This window comes from Silene latifolia, chromosome 1 (genome assembly GCF_048544455.1).
Source record: "Silene latifolia isolate original U9 population chromosome 1, ASM4854445v1, whole genome shotgun sequence".
Taxonomy (NCBI): domain Eukaryota; kingdom Viridiplantae; phylum Streptophyta; class Magnoliopsida; order Caryophyllales; family Caryophyllaceae; genus Silene; species Silene latifolia.
In genome coordinates, this window is record NC_133526.1 from 84,623,851 (window position 1) to 84,637,111 (window position 13,261).

Genomic DNA, 13,261 nt, shown 5'->3' on the forward strand with positions numbered 1-13,261 from the left:
TGCGGTCTTTATGTACTCAAGTGGTTAGAAGCTGGTCGTGACAGATCTAAGAGGGAAGCTGCGAACTATTACAAGGATTATTCCACTTAAAACTTTTTTATTTTTTATTTTTCTTTACCTTTTGGCGTGTTTAATATTTTGTTGGAGATCATTTATAACATCAAAGTTGATACACAGACTATGGCTACATATAGGAAGGAAGTTGCGGTCACCTTATTACGATGGCAAGAAAATCAGCGAACGGTATTATCTCTTCATTTTGTTTCCCCACGATCATTTTTCTTCCGTCTATAGACTTATGTTTCCGCCTATATTAACAGCTATGTGATGTTATTTTTTCTTCTGACCATATACTTATGTTTCCGTCCCATCATTTGCTATGTAGATCTTTTGAGTGAGGTGACCCTGGCAGGCAGAAGTGTGGAACCAAGCAATCAAGGAGTGTGCCCAATTTGTCGGAATGTGTGATAGTGCAAAACTCTTAGGGATGTGTTGTAATATCTTTTGTTTAGGAGTGTACTGAAAAATGTAATTTGAAATTGTTCAAGAGCTGTGTCAAGTGGACCGATTTTTATGACAAATTGCTAGATATCATTTTTGGATAATCCATATTAGTTGGAGTTGGCAATGTGCAAGTATGGTTACACACTCTGGTTTCTTGGTTGACGTTTTTGTTTTAAATACGTTAGGAGATAACAAGGCGTAATTCTGGCCTTGGTTCATTTGTCGAATGCTGGCTTAAAACTGGAATGGAGGATTTACGTTAATAGTTACGCCATATTACAACTGACACACATCGATTATATCTACAGATACGTCAAAATCACTTTTACGCTCAAGTACGATATTTACTCCCACTTGAACAACTGTTTGTTCATCAGTTAAAGGATTTCACAAATTCAACTTCGTATCAAACAATATCGTCACCAAACTGTTACAAGACCCCAAAAATGTATGACGGTCGATTTCACCACGTCTTCGAGAATTAATATCACTACCGTACATGTCTTCAACCATGGTATTACAGGGTAATTTACATAATATTTGATTCGATGATATTTTCAGGAAGGTACGCCATCTTAACTCTGACGCGCATCAATTATAGTTCCAGATACGTAAAATACAAACATTGGAGAACATTAGTATTTTATTGACAAATACGAGTCGCAGTTACACCTTTTAAATAAAAATATGGTTTGGACCGTACCAAAATTATGGTGTTCACAAATCTATGATAAAAAATGTTTGTTCCATATAAAATTTTTGTAGTTACACCAGCTGACTTGTGTAAATTCACGAAAAAAAAAAGGCGTAACTCCGGATTTTCACTGTGTGTGCATTCCTTTATCTTGATTACTGTTCTCTTTATATTCCTCCATATTTTGTCTGCAATATCCATCTGCTTTCCCTTCAATTCCTCAAACCTGCATCAAAGCCTTCCAAATTCACCAACTGTGGTATAACAAAATTAAAGCTAAATTTTTAATCATAATTAGACAGAATTGTATATTTCCCAACTGTGGTCTAACAAAATTAGTATTTTTACCTGATCAGAACTTCATGCTTTTCATGCTCTCCCGGGAGCAATTCCGACTATCATGGAAACCTAATTCACCATAAGCATTACATTTTCTAGGCGCTTTCTTATGTTCTTGCACAGCTTTATCCTTTTGGGATACCAATCGTTTTCCAGACCCCTTAATTTTTGATTGTATAGGATTTAAGACTGTAACTTCAGTCGATATCTTTGTACCTAACAACATTTCAAGCTCTTTATTTTTATTTCTGGACTTTTCACATGTGACACCACTGCTACATTCAGACGGGCTACTTTCTAAGATCAGCTTGTCCTTGAAACTATTAAGTAGGTCCATTAACTCGTCGATACACTCTGGTTTCTGTTCTGCTATTGTCACAGAGGAGAATAATTCAGACCATAGGTTGCCAAGCTTGATTTTCTGAACCTCTAAAGCACTGCAATCTTCATTCAAGGTTTCAGGCAAATTACCACAAAGTGGCTGACATAGAGCCAATTTGCTCAATCTACCTAGCAAATAATTGTTGGGCACTTTTTCAAATCCTTGTTCCTTCAACACATAGAGAGCATGTCGGCACAGGATACCATGCCTCTCAAATTTTTTGCATGAGCAGCTTAACTTCACTCCATCAGGAATAACCAACATAATATACCTTATTTCTCTCACGATCATGGATGAGAATGTTGTCTGATGTATTAACCCCTAAAACGTTAACCCCACAAGTAAAACAGACAGCGTTCCACTCGACCTGAAATTCAGCAAATATGACCGGAGTGTAAAACACAGAAGCGTGCTTCTCCAAAGGGTGAGGTGTTTCTAGATTAGGGAAAGAGTTTTTTGAATCGGCAATTAATTTTGACTGTTTCCATCTTTGAGCGTCCATAACACTTTCAAATCTCATCAGAAACTCCACCAATGTTAAGTTTGGATTCATGAAATTTCCGAAAAATCTATTTTTGGACTCAGATCTAGATGTGGTACTCATTAGTCCACCCAAAAACAAATTTCTGAAATATGCTGGGATCCAGGAAGCTCTCATGTCAAACATCGAAGTTAGCCATTCATGTTCGGTTAACTCGTATGAAGATATAACAGAACACCACCGTTCCTCAAACTCAGTCGGCTCAATGTCTTCTGCCCATACACACGCAAATAACTCTTTCATGAAGTTTGTTTCTCTATAAAGCGTAGAGCCGATCTTATCAGGTAATTTTTTCATAATGTGCCACATACAATACCTATGATGAGTTTTGTCCTTGAATACTTTCTTAACCCCTGCCTTTATGCCGGCATCCTGGTAAGTAATTATGCACTTAGGATACTTTCCACCCATTGCGGTCAAAAAAGATTCGAATAGCCATGCAAAACCGTCATCAGACTCATTTCTTAGAAGCTCTGCTGCAAAAGACACACATTTTTTGTGATTGTCAACCCCCGTAAAAGGAGCAAATATCATCTTGTATGTGTTCATGTTGAAGGTTGTGTCGAATGATGTCATGTCACCAAACAGACTGTAATTTTTGATTGATATAGGATCAGCCCAAATAACTCTAGAAAGTCGTCCTCGATCGTCAACGTCAAAATCAAAGTAGAAAGAGTTACACATAGCCTTTTTATGCATGAAATTCTCAATCATCATTTGAGCATCGTAACCCTTTATAAATTGCTTCACATCCCTCCAAAATTTTTTGAAATCTTCTAGCGATGCTCCAACATTTCGATATCCCTTAACATACTCCTTAAACATCCTGAAACTTTGTACGTGGCCTTTATTCACCTTTAAATTCTCTACAATCAAGTCTTGTGTATCAGTGTTAGTTCCCTTGACTCCGGCAAATGTACCAATGTGTTTGGAGTAGATAGAAGGTGTGTGTGACCTTCATGAAAGTCGATAATAACATATTAACCTTTGTCATTTCTCTTGAGAAAAATCTTTGCATTACATGAAATTCTAGTCTTCTGCCTCTTTTTCACCTTTCCTCTGGGTTTGCTCTCACCTACCTTACTACACACACAGTATTTAGTCGTCACCACACCATCTATAATTCTTTGTGTCGACTTCCTCATTTTGAACCCAGCATTGGCACCATAAGTTTTGTAGAATTGCATTCTCTCAACCAGACTTTCGAAGATCATTCCTGCGGTAGGCTTCAAATTAGGTGCACAAACAGGTATCCTTTCTTTGGAGTTGTGAGGGATTAATGGTGAGTCTGCAAAAAATCAGATAGCATATGTTTTATTAGTTCATGGATTAGCGGAAACCTTAACATCTGAAACACGTCAAAAATGAATTGGACACGTATCAATTATATTACCAGGTACGTTTCGTCAACCAAACATTGACCATAAAACATATTTGTGAAACTACATTCATTTATACATGACTTTAATGGATACTACACACATTCAGACATATATGCTCACCCGTAAGGTACAGTACAGAAAATAAAAAATGCTCAAATTCCGGATAATATATATCACAGTATCAGTCAGTCAGTCAGTCCAACTTAGCCATTGTCATATTGACTCTACAGTAGAATTACTCGAAATTGGTCCACTAGCTCATGGCTTAATTATTCAACAATCACACATGAAACACCAGAAACGCATGTAGGGGTTATATTGACAGATACACAATCTGAAATCAGACACGCATCAATTATATTATCAGGTACGCATATCAAAACTTATAAACATTAGTTATCCAAAATGGCCCTAAACAGAGACTTGGTTATCAGATACAATTTTAGTTCGTACTAATTATCATCTATTTGATATTCATGTACATTTTTCCAGTCTAGTACAACACTATGCAGACTTTATATTATCAGATACGCAATATGACATCGGAAACACATCAGTTATATTTCCAGGTACGCCAATTAAAACTTAGAAGCAAGAGGGTTAGTTTGACATCAGCTGTCTTTCTGAAATCTAATACATCACATAACCGTCATCACACAACAGCAAAAAACCCTAAACACTATGTATCATCTGACTAATGTAGCAACAATTCACACCAATTACTACACTAGACACAATGACTAACATCAATAATAATAAAACACTCTAAATAGACCTTGAATAATTAGAACCCTAAAAATCGACATACCTATACCCAATTCAGAAGATATCTATCCCAATTCAGAGGATATCTGTCCGAGTTCACTGTTAGCTGCTGGAACAATTAAATTAGTAGGATCAACCAAATCATTGCATCCTTCGATTTCCATTAAACCCCTAAAAATTGACATAAAAAAAAATTACGAAAGCTTTTAAATCTAATTACTAAAAATTGACAGGTAGATTCATCAAATATATGACAACAATCAGTAGTTTTAGCGAAAACTTACATCAATTCCGTCAAAAATTTGGTCGATTGAATAAATTTTCGTTGAAATTCTGGGTTACTGATCGATAATCGCATTTTTTTTAATTGATGTGTTAGATATTTGGTGAGAAAAGTCAGAGTAAGTAATACAGAATTTTTGTATGCGTTGACATCGAGATTCAGCCGTACGATTTTAGTTAATCCATTGGTTATAGTTCGTTCTCACCGTTTGCACCGAGTGTTCGTTCTCACCTGATCCCACCTATATATATATATATATATATATATATATATATATATATATATATATATATATATATATATATATATATATATATATATATATATATATAGTAATAAGATCAAGTGAGTCCACCTCTTACATTTGAGTCCATAAGTCTCATTATGGGCCATTGGATCTTGGAAATGGAGGGCTAAGATGAGAACCCAAAAATTAAGGTTAATACTCTAATTTTGCCATCTTCCTCTAATTTTCTCATTAATTACAATAATCCTCCTCATCTTTCATTCATCAATTCATTATCACATCTCCTTATTCTCTCTCTATATCTCACTTCTCCATATTCTCTCCAAAAAAAACCAAGAAAAAAAAAACCCAAAAAACCAAACAAATAAAAAACCCAAAAAATCCAATTAAATCATTTACTCATCTTTTCCTCATTCACCATCCACCTACCACCACCCACCTACCACCACAGTCGCCAACCGCCACCGCCACCACCACCACCACCACCACCACCGCCGCCGCCGCCGCCCGACGTCTTTTTTTTTTTTTTTTTTTTTTTTTTTTTTTTTTTTTTTTTTTTTTAAACTTGATGTTTGGGTGTTCTTTTTATTTTCTTTGTTGTTTTTTTTTCTCCTTATATCGTCTTGCTATATAATATTGTTTTAAATTTGTGAGTTTTTTTAATTTTAATCTTAGATCTACTAAAGTAGATTAATTTTCTATGACCCGTTTTTTTTTTTTTTTTTTTTTTTTTTTTTTTTCAATTTTGATGTTTTGGTCTTTTTTTTTCGGTTATTGACATTCTTACAAATTATAGTGTGATTTTAGTACTAAATCTATTAGTTATGAAATCTCATTTTTTACTTTTTTCTTGTTGATATCACTTTTTTAATATCCGTTTTGTTATATATATTTGCCAAATTTCGTATTTAAAATTTTTTCTTGGTATTGTGTGATTTAGGATCCATTAAACTTACTTGTTCGGTTAAAATTACACTTTTTTTCGTTAAAATTACACTTTTTTCCGTTAAAATTACACTTTTTTCCGTTAAAATTACACTTTTTTTGGGTTAAAATCACAGTTTTTTCTTGTTAAAAACACACTTTTTTCCGTTAAAATTACACTTTTTTGTGTTAAAATTACACTTTTTTTTCCGGTAAAAATTATAGTATTAAATCTATTAGTTATGAAATCTAATTTTTTACTTTTTTCTTGTTGATATCACTTTGTTAATATCCGTCTTGTTATATATATTTGCCAAATTTCGTATTTAAAATTTTCTTTTGGTATTGTGTGATTTAGGATCTATTAAAATTACTTTATCGGTTAAAATTACACTTTTTTCCGTTAAAATTACACTTTTTTCCGTTAAAATTACACTTTTTTTTGTTAAAATCACAGTTTTTTCCTTGTTAAAATTACACTTTTTTCCGTTAAAATTACACTTTTTTCTGTTAAAATTACACTTTTTTCCTTTAAAATTACACTTGTCTTCATTAAAATTACATTTATCTCTACTAAGGTTATCTCCTCAATGACTAAAGTTACGCTTTTGGACTAAAGTTAGAACAATTTGGACTGAAGTTACACAAATTTGGACTAAAATTACACAATTTGGACTTAAATTACACAATTTGGACTAAAATTACACAATTTGGACTAAAATTACACAATTTGGACTAAAGATACACAAATTTGGACTATAGTTATACATTTGGATTAAAATTACACTTTTATGGACTAAAATTACACTTCCGTGGACTAAAATTACACTTTTGTAGACTAAATTTATACATTTGTGGATTAAAGTTACACATTTGTAGACTAAAATTATACTTTTTTGTACTAAAATTACACTTTTGTGGACTAAAATTACACTCATAATATGATAAAAGATGCACACACTATCAATTTACTAAGTTACACTTTAGTGGACAATGATTGGAATTGTACAATCTAAATGACTCAAAATAAATGAATTGTGTAACTTTAGTTCTAATTGTGTAATTTTACTCTAAATTTAGTTGTAAATAGTGTATTATTAGTTCAAAATTATTCGTAAGTAGTGTATTTTTAGTCCAAAAATGTTGTAAATATTGTATTCAATTTAGTCGTAAACTCCATTAGTTCGTCCAAATAGTCCAAATTAGTTCGTCCATATTGTCGAAATTGTCCAAATTAGTTAGTCCAAATAGTCCAAATTAGTCCATATTGTCCAAATTGTCCAAATTAGTTAGTCCAAATTGTCCAAATTGTCCAAATTAGTCTGTCTAACTTTAGTCCAAGAGTGTAACTTTAGTCATTAATAAAGATAAGTGTAATTTTAACAGGAAAAAGTGTAATTTTAACAAAAAAAAGTGTAATTGTAAGAAGAAAAAGTGAAATTGTGACAGAAAAAGTGTAATTGTAACAAGAAAAAGTGTAATTCCAACAAGAAAAAGTGTAATTCCAACAGAATTGAGTGTAATTTTAACATAAAAAGTTTAATTGTAACAAAAAAAAGTGTAATTGTAAGAAGAAAAAGTGTAATTCCAACCAGAAAAAGTGTAATTCCAACAAGAAAAAGTGTAATTCCAACAAGAAAAAGTGTAATTTTAACAAAAAAAAGTGTAATTCCAATAAGAAAAAGTGTAATTGTAATATAAAAAAGTGTAATTTTAATGAAGAAAAGTGTAATTTTAACAAAAAAAAGTGTAATTCTAACAGAAAAAAGTGTAATTCTAACAACAAAAAGTGTAATTTTAGACGAAAAAGTGTTATTCTAGCGAGAAAAAATATAGTTTTAACAGAAAAAAGTGTAATTTTAATGGAGAAAAGTGTAATTTTAACAGAAAAAAAGTGTAATTCTAACAGAAAAAAGTGTAATTCTAACAACAAAAAGTGTAATTTTAGCCGAAAAAGATATTATTCTAGCAGAAAAAAGTATGATTTTAACAGAAAAAAGTGTAATTTTAATGGAGAAAAGTGTAATTTTAACAGAAAAAAGTGTAATTCTAACAACAACAAAAAGTGTAATTTAAAGGAAAAAAGTGTAATTTAATGGAAGATCTCACAAAATTAAACAACTTATGTGAGATGTTCAAAATTTGAGGCGGGATTTTCAAAATTTGAATTTTGAAATCATTAGAGGCAGAATTTTTAGCACACAATATGTAAATTTAAACAAATAAAATTAAAAAAACGAAATAAAAGACACAAAATAAATGACAAAAACATAAAACAAAACAAAAAATAAAACAAACAAAACAACCCAAAATACAAACACCCAAATTTGAAAAAAAAAAAAAAAAAAAAAAAAAAAAAGCGTAGATCTTAGAAAACAGGAAGGAAAAAGAAAATAAAAATAAAAAAACAAACAAACTAAAGACAACAGCAACACGACATCCAACAACAAATTAGCCAAAGAAATATGTTGGGTGTTGCTGCGACCAATTAGCCAAACAAATTACAAAACACCCAAATTTGAACAAATTGCCAACAACGACAGCAACAACCGACATTCAACATTCAACAGCAACACCTCCACAATGAACCCCACTTTTCCGATTAGATCTAAGAATAATTTAAAAAAAAAAAAAACAGATCTGTATAGTGAAAGACAAGGAGCGACGGGGGATGTTGTTTTGGTGGCCTAAAATAGAAGAGAAGTGGGAGAACAAGCGGATGTGGTGGTGATGTGTGGTGGTAGTAGTGGTATCGTCGTGGTGGTGGCTGCGCCGGTGTGGTGGCCGTGGGGTGGAGGTGGAGGGCGTGGGTGGAGGGCGTGGGTGGAGGGCGTGGGTGGAGAAGGAGGAAGAGTGATTGGTGGATGGCGGCCGTCGGTGGAAGGCGGCGGGCTGGTTGTTGGGTTGGGAAGAAGTGGTGGGGTGGTTGGGTTGGTGAACCGGGTGAGGATTAGAGTTGGGTTTTTTGAGTTGGGTTTTTTTTTTTTGGTTTTTATTTTGTTGGGAATTTTAGAGGGTATGTGGTGTAGAGAGAAATTTGGAGGTGGATAATGAGAGGAGGATATTAGGATAGGTGAGTGTTTAAGGAAGGTTGAAGGATTAAGGGAGCTAATTAGACTAGATTGATTTGTGGTCATCCATTGAGATGCAATCTCCTTCCTCCATTCCCTTCATCCTAAGGCCCTTAGAAAGACTTAGGGACTCAATTGATGGAAGGGACTTAGAAGAACTTATCACTATATATATATATATATATATATATATATATATATATATATATATATATATATATATATATATATATATATATATATATATATATAAATATATATATATATATATATATATATATATATATATATATATATATAATTGAGCGAATTTTGGAGTAGAACCATCTTCTGGTAAAAGACTCCCTATTCAATGATAATTTTGACCATGGAGCCTGAAAGTATATGGTCCCCTCCCTTGATTGATTGAACTATCAACCTTGCCTCCCATTGATGCAAATGAAAACATCATGTTGTAAGCCCTTATGTTTTCTAAAAAGAATTTACTTTTTACGTCATTGTTAGAATAGAGATCAGTAAGTGTTTATAGTGGGCTTTTTAATAAAGGTAAGGTGATGTTCCCATTCCCGCAACATAATGTGAATTGAGGAGATGTAGTGTTCTGACATTTCAATTTTCTTTCTTGGTACCACATTTTTGCTTTGCATTCTGTGCATGTCCATATAGGATCGCCAATGTCCCAATAACCTACAAAAGTTTAATGTGTCAATCATAATAATAAATTTTATACTGAAAAAGTAGTAAGTAAAACAAATTTATACCTTCGTAATCATCTTCAGAGTCACTTGATTCGTTGTTATCATGCACCATCGTGCTGCTGTTTGTGGTGTGATCACTTGCAGTTGGACTCATTAGTGTATCGGTTGTATAATGGAATGGTCCAATTCCATTTGATCAATTTCTAGATCAATGCTTCGAGTTACAAAGCTAATTATTCTCCGACTTTGAATAACATGTTTGCCAGGTGTGAGAGGTGACGTGACAGGTGACCTGTTAGAGTTACCGTGCAAAGCTTTTTTTTTGGATGAAATATATGGTGAGTTTTTAGTTTTAATAAAATAATGTAAATAATTTTTCTATATACAAAACCCTAAAATACGGAACTACTCTACAATACAATAATTACGTTAATACGTACATGTGGGTTTCCGTGTTTGTGAACACGGTGCATGTAATACTCTTTCGCCTGAGGATATAAGATATTGTGGGAGACAATGAACTGTGTACAATAAATTAAATATAGCAAACAGTAAAAAAATGTAACGATGAATGTGCTTAATGTTAAAGTTGTACTTACAATTGATCAAAGCCTCTCTAGCGTTCTCAAGTTCGTTCTCTGCATAAGAGTCTGGCAACAAATTAAAAATGATCATGTGTATGCAATGGTAAGGTAAATGATATATGTATCTTATAACGAGGACATAAGTTGAACAAAGTATGGCTACCTTTACCGTTAAACGAGGATGATCGTGTATTACTTATACGAAGGTTGTCATGCTGAGTGTTAGTAGTATCCACTAACTGTGACCGTGACCCTGGCCCTTCACATATCAAGGTAAATGTTCAGATATAAATAAAGATCTCTAGCAAGTAGTGTACAACATCATAGTATCATGTCCGATAATCCGCCATAACTATTAAAACTACTTGTAGCAAGTATAAGGACGTACATATTAATTAGAACCTGTAGTGTTACTGTTTACAATGTACTATTACCTGGAGTGTAACGATTTGTAATGTTTGATAGGGGCGATTGTGTGTGTGACTTGTACGAAGGCCATCATGATCAACAACTATTTTAGTAGTATCCAGCAATTGTGAAGCTGACCCTGCACATATCAAGGTAAATGTTCAGAATTGACATAACTCATCTACCTACATAAATGTAGTGGATTAACTTAGTTTACGTATTGCATTTATTTTACCTGGTTGAGAGTTTGTTGTTCGTTGACGTTTCTGATTGGGTACATCTTTCCTGGTGGACATATCCTGCTTTGATTTTAGTTTATCTATTATCAACTTAAGCATGCGCAATTTTACCTTTCTACCAGAAATTAACAATCTCTACCATCTCTCCATTAATAATGAGATTATAAACAGTTATTCTAAACAAATATAACTATATTAGAGAAGGGTAATGATTTCCTTGATTTTTGGCTCAGAAAAGGGTAATTGCATTAAAAGTAATATTTTGGTGTCATTGTTTAATTTGGTATATTTACAGAATATACCATATGTTAATGTAACACCCCCTCATACCAAGGTGCCTTACCAGAACCACCCTACCATGAAAGTGTGTTACCATCTCGGTTTCCCAAGGTTAGTACATATCAAAAGCGTCTGAACTGAGCACATTTATTAAATGCCATAAAGGGTTAAAGTTTACATCCAACAAAATCCAAAAACTGATTCAACAAATACAACTTCAATGTCTGACAACTAATGAAATCAAAACTAAGACTCGGACGGTGATGCTATGACTGGTGATGACAACGCTCCCATGACTGCCCCAAGCTCACCACTAGCAATACCTGTCAAGCCTGCTCACTATCCCCGAATGGATCACCGCAGATTCCACAAACAACAACGGGGTCAGTATTACTCAATCAATATATAAGACAGACAAACGAGATACTAGTTGATCATCCTCTAACCCCAGTCTTCCGATCTCACACAGTAACCGACTACACACCAAAGTGTGTAGCCCTGCCAGATTACCCATCGCAACAGGTAATCCTCGCCGCCAGTGGGTGACCGCAGCCGCTCCCACCTAGTCCAGCTCATCAACGAGCGACTAACAATCCCTGTCCCTTAATGTGCACATCCCCTCCCGTGGCGGGTTCCACGGAGGGCGAACTAGGGTGTGAAGCCACTCCCGCAAGTGACTCCACCACAATCATAATCACACAACATCACAGCCGTCACAACATCCCCACATCAACACCGTCACCACAACACTCATACTCCGATGATCAGCAGATCACAATCTTTACAAAACAACATGTCTTAACAATGAACAGTAAACTGAGTAGGGAAACCCTACCTTAGCAATCAACAGTAGAATGAAACTCGGAAAATCAGAAAGGCTCCTCTACGAAGTCTTCTCCTATACAATAATCACATAACACAATTACACATTGCATAATCCCCCATATTCCCAATTCCATATATGTATACAGTAACCCCAAAGAATACAAATAACATAGAGATAGAACTTACCAACAGTAGAATGAGGAATTATACGTAAGAACCACGAAGATTACACACATAACGATGCTACGCGATGATTAGGAAGTGATTAGGGAGTGATTAGGGTAAACGTAGAAATGATGAAGTTTGAAATAAGGTTTTAGAAACTGACGCGGGATATAAAAATAACCTTAAACATTCCCTAATCAAACCGTCAAAATACGCTTCGCCAGACCGGATACTCGGTCGAGTAAAGTGTATACTCGGCCGAGTATCCTCTACTCGGTCGAGTATCCACTATACTCGGCCGAGTATTCCTCGGCAGAATCGAAACACACCATACCAACAGCACTACTCGGCCGAGTAGGCTCTACTCGGTCGAGTAGTCACTTAAGAAAATCTGTAGTATTACAGTCTTCCCCCCTTAAAAAGAACTTCGTCCCGAAGTTCACAGTCCACCTCAAAACAAGACACTACACAACGCAAAAAGACTACACTAACAAGCATTTACCAATGCCAAAGAACCACACAAGACACCACAAAACTAACCCGACTCAAAATAAGACAAAACACAACCGCGACCATCTCCTACCCCCCTAAAAAGACAACGGTTACGTCCCCGTAACCAAACATACCTAATCAAAAAGACTAGGAAAACGTTCTCGCATGGCTTCCTCAGGTTCCCATGTGGCCTCTTCCACATTATGATTAGACCAAAGGACCTTGAGTAAGACCGTCTCACCATTTCTTGTCTTACGAACCTTGCGATCAAGAATCTCCTTAGGAATCTCGGCGTAGGACAAGGATTCATCAAGCTCGATGTTATCCATCTCAAGGATATGCGATGGATCACTCACATATTTCCGAAGCTGAGAAACATGGAAAACATTGTGGACTCTATCCAAAGCTGGTGGCAAGGCTAATTTATAGGCTACCCCGC

General features: G+C 34.5%; 1 protein-coding gene across 1 annotated transcript; it reads right to left on the reverse strand.

The window, feature by feature from the left end:
• Positions 1 to 1,550: 1,550 nt before the first annotated feature.
• Positions 1,551 to 11,118, reverse strand: LOC141649641 (protein FAR1-RELATED SEQUENCE 5-like). Its single transcript, XM_074458327.1, has 9 exons — positions 11,058 to 11,118; positions 10,905 to 10,961; positions 10,578 to 10,673; positions 10,430 to 10,480; positions 9,762 to 9,819; positions 4,708 to 4,778; positions 3,446 to 3,748; positions 2,191 to 3,326; positions 1,551 to 2,087 (listed from the first exon to the last, which is right to left on the reverse strand). Exons 1-9 carry the CDS (start codon positions 11,116 to 11,118, stop codon positions 1,551 to 1,553), a joined length of 2,370 nt encoding a protein of 789 aa, XP_074314428.1.
• Positions 11,119 to 13,261: the final 2,143 nt, after the last annotated feature.

Excerpts from the sequence above, each read along its gene's own strand:
- LOC141649641 (XM_074458327.1), bottom strand. The coding sequence starts at position 11,118 with ATGTCCACCAGGAAAGATGTACCCAATCAGAAACGTCAACGAACAACA. Across the intron at positions 9,820-10,429 it reads TAGAGAGGCTTTGATCAATT|GTTATTGGGACATTGGCGAT; the intron begins GTAAGTACAACT and ends AAACTTTTGTAG. Across the intron at positions 2,088-2,190 it reads ATGATCGTGAGAGAAATAAG|GAACAAGGATTTGAAAAAGT; the intron begins GTATATTATGTT and ends TATGTGTTGAAG.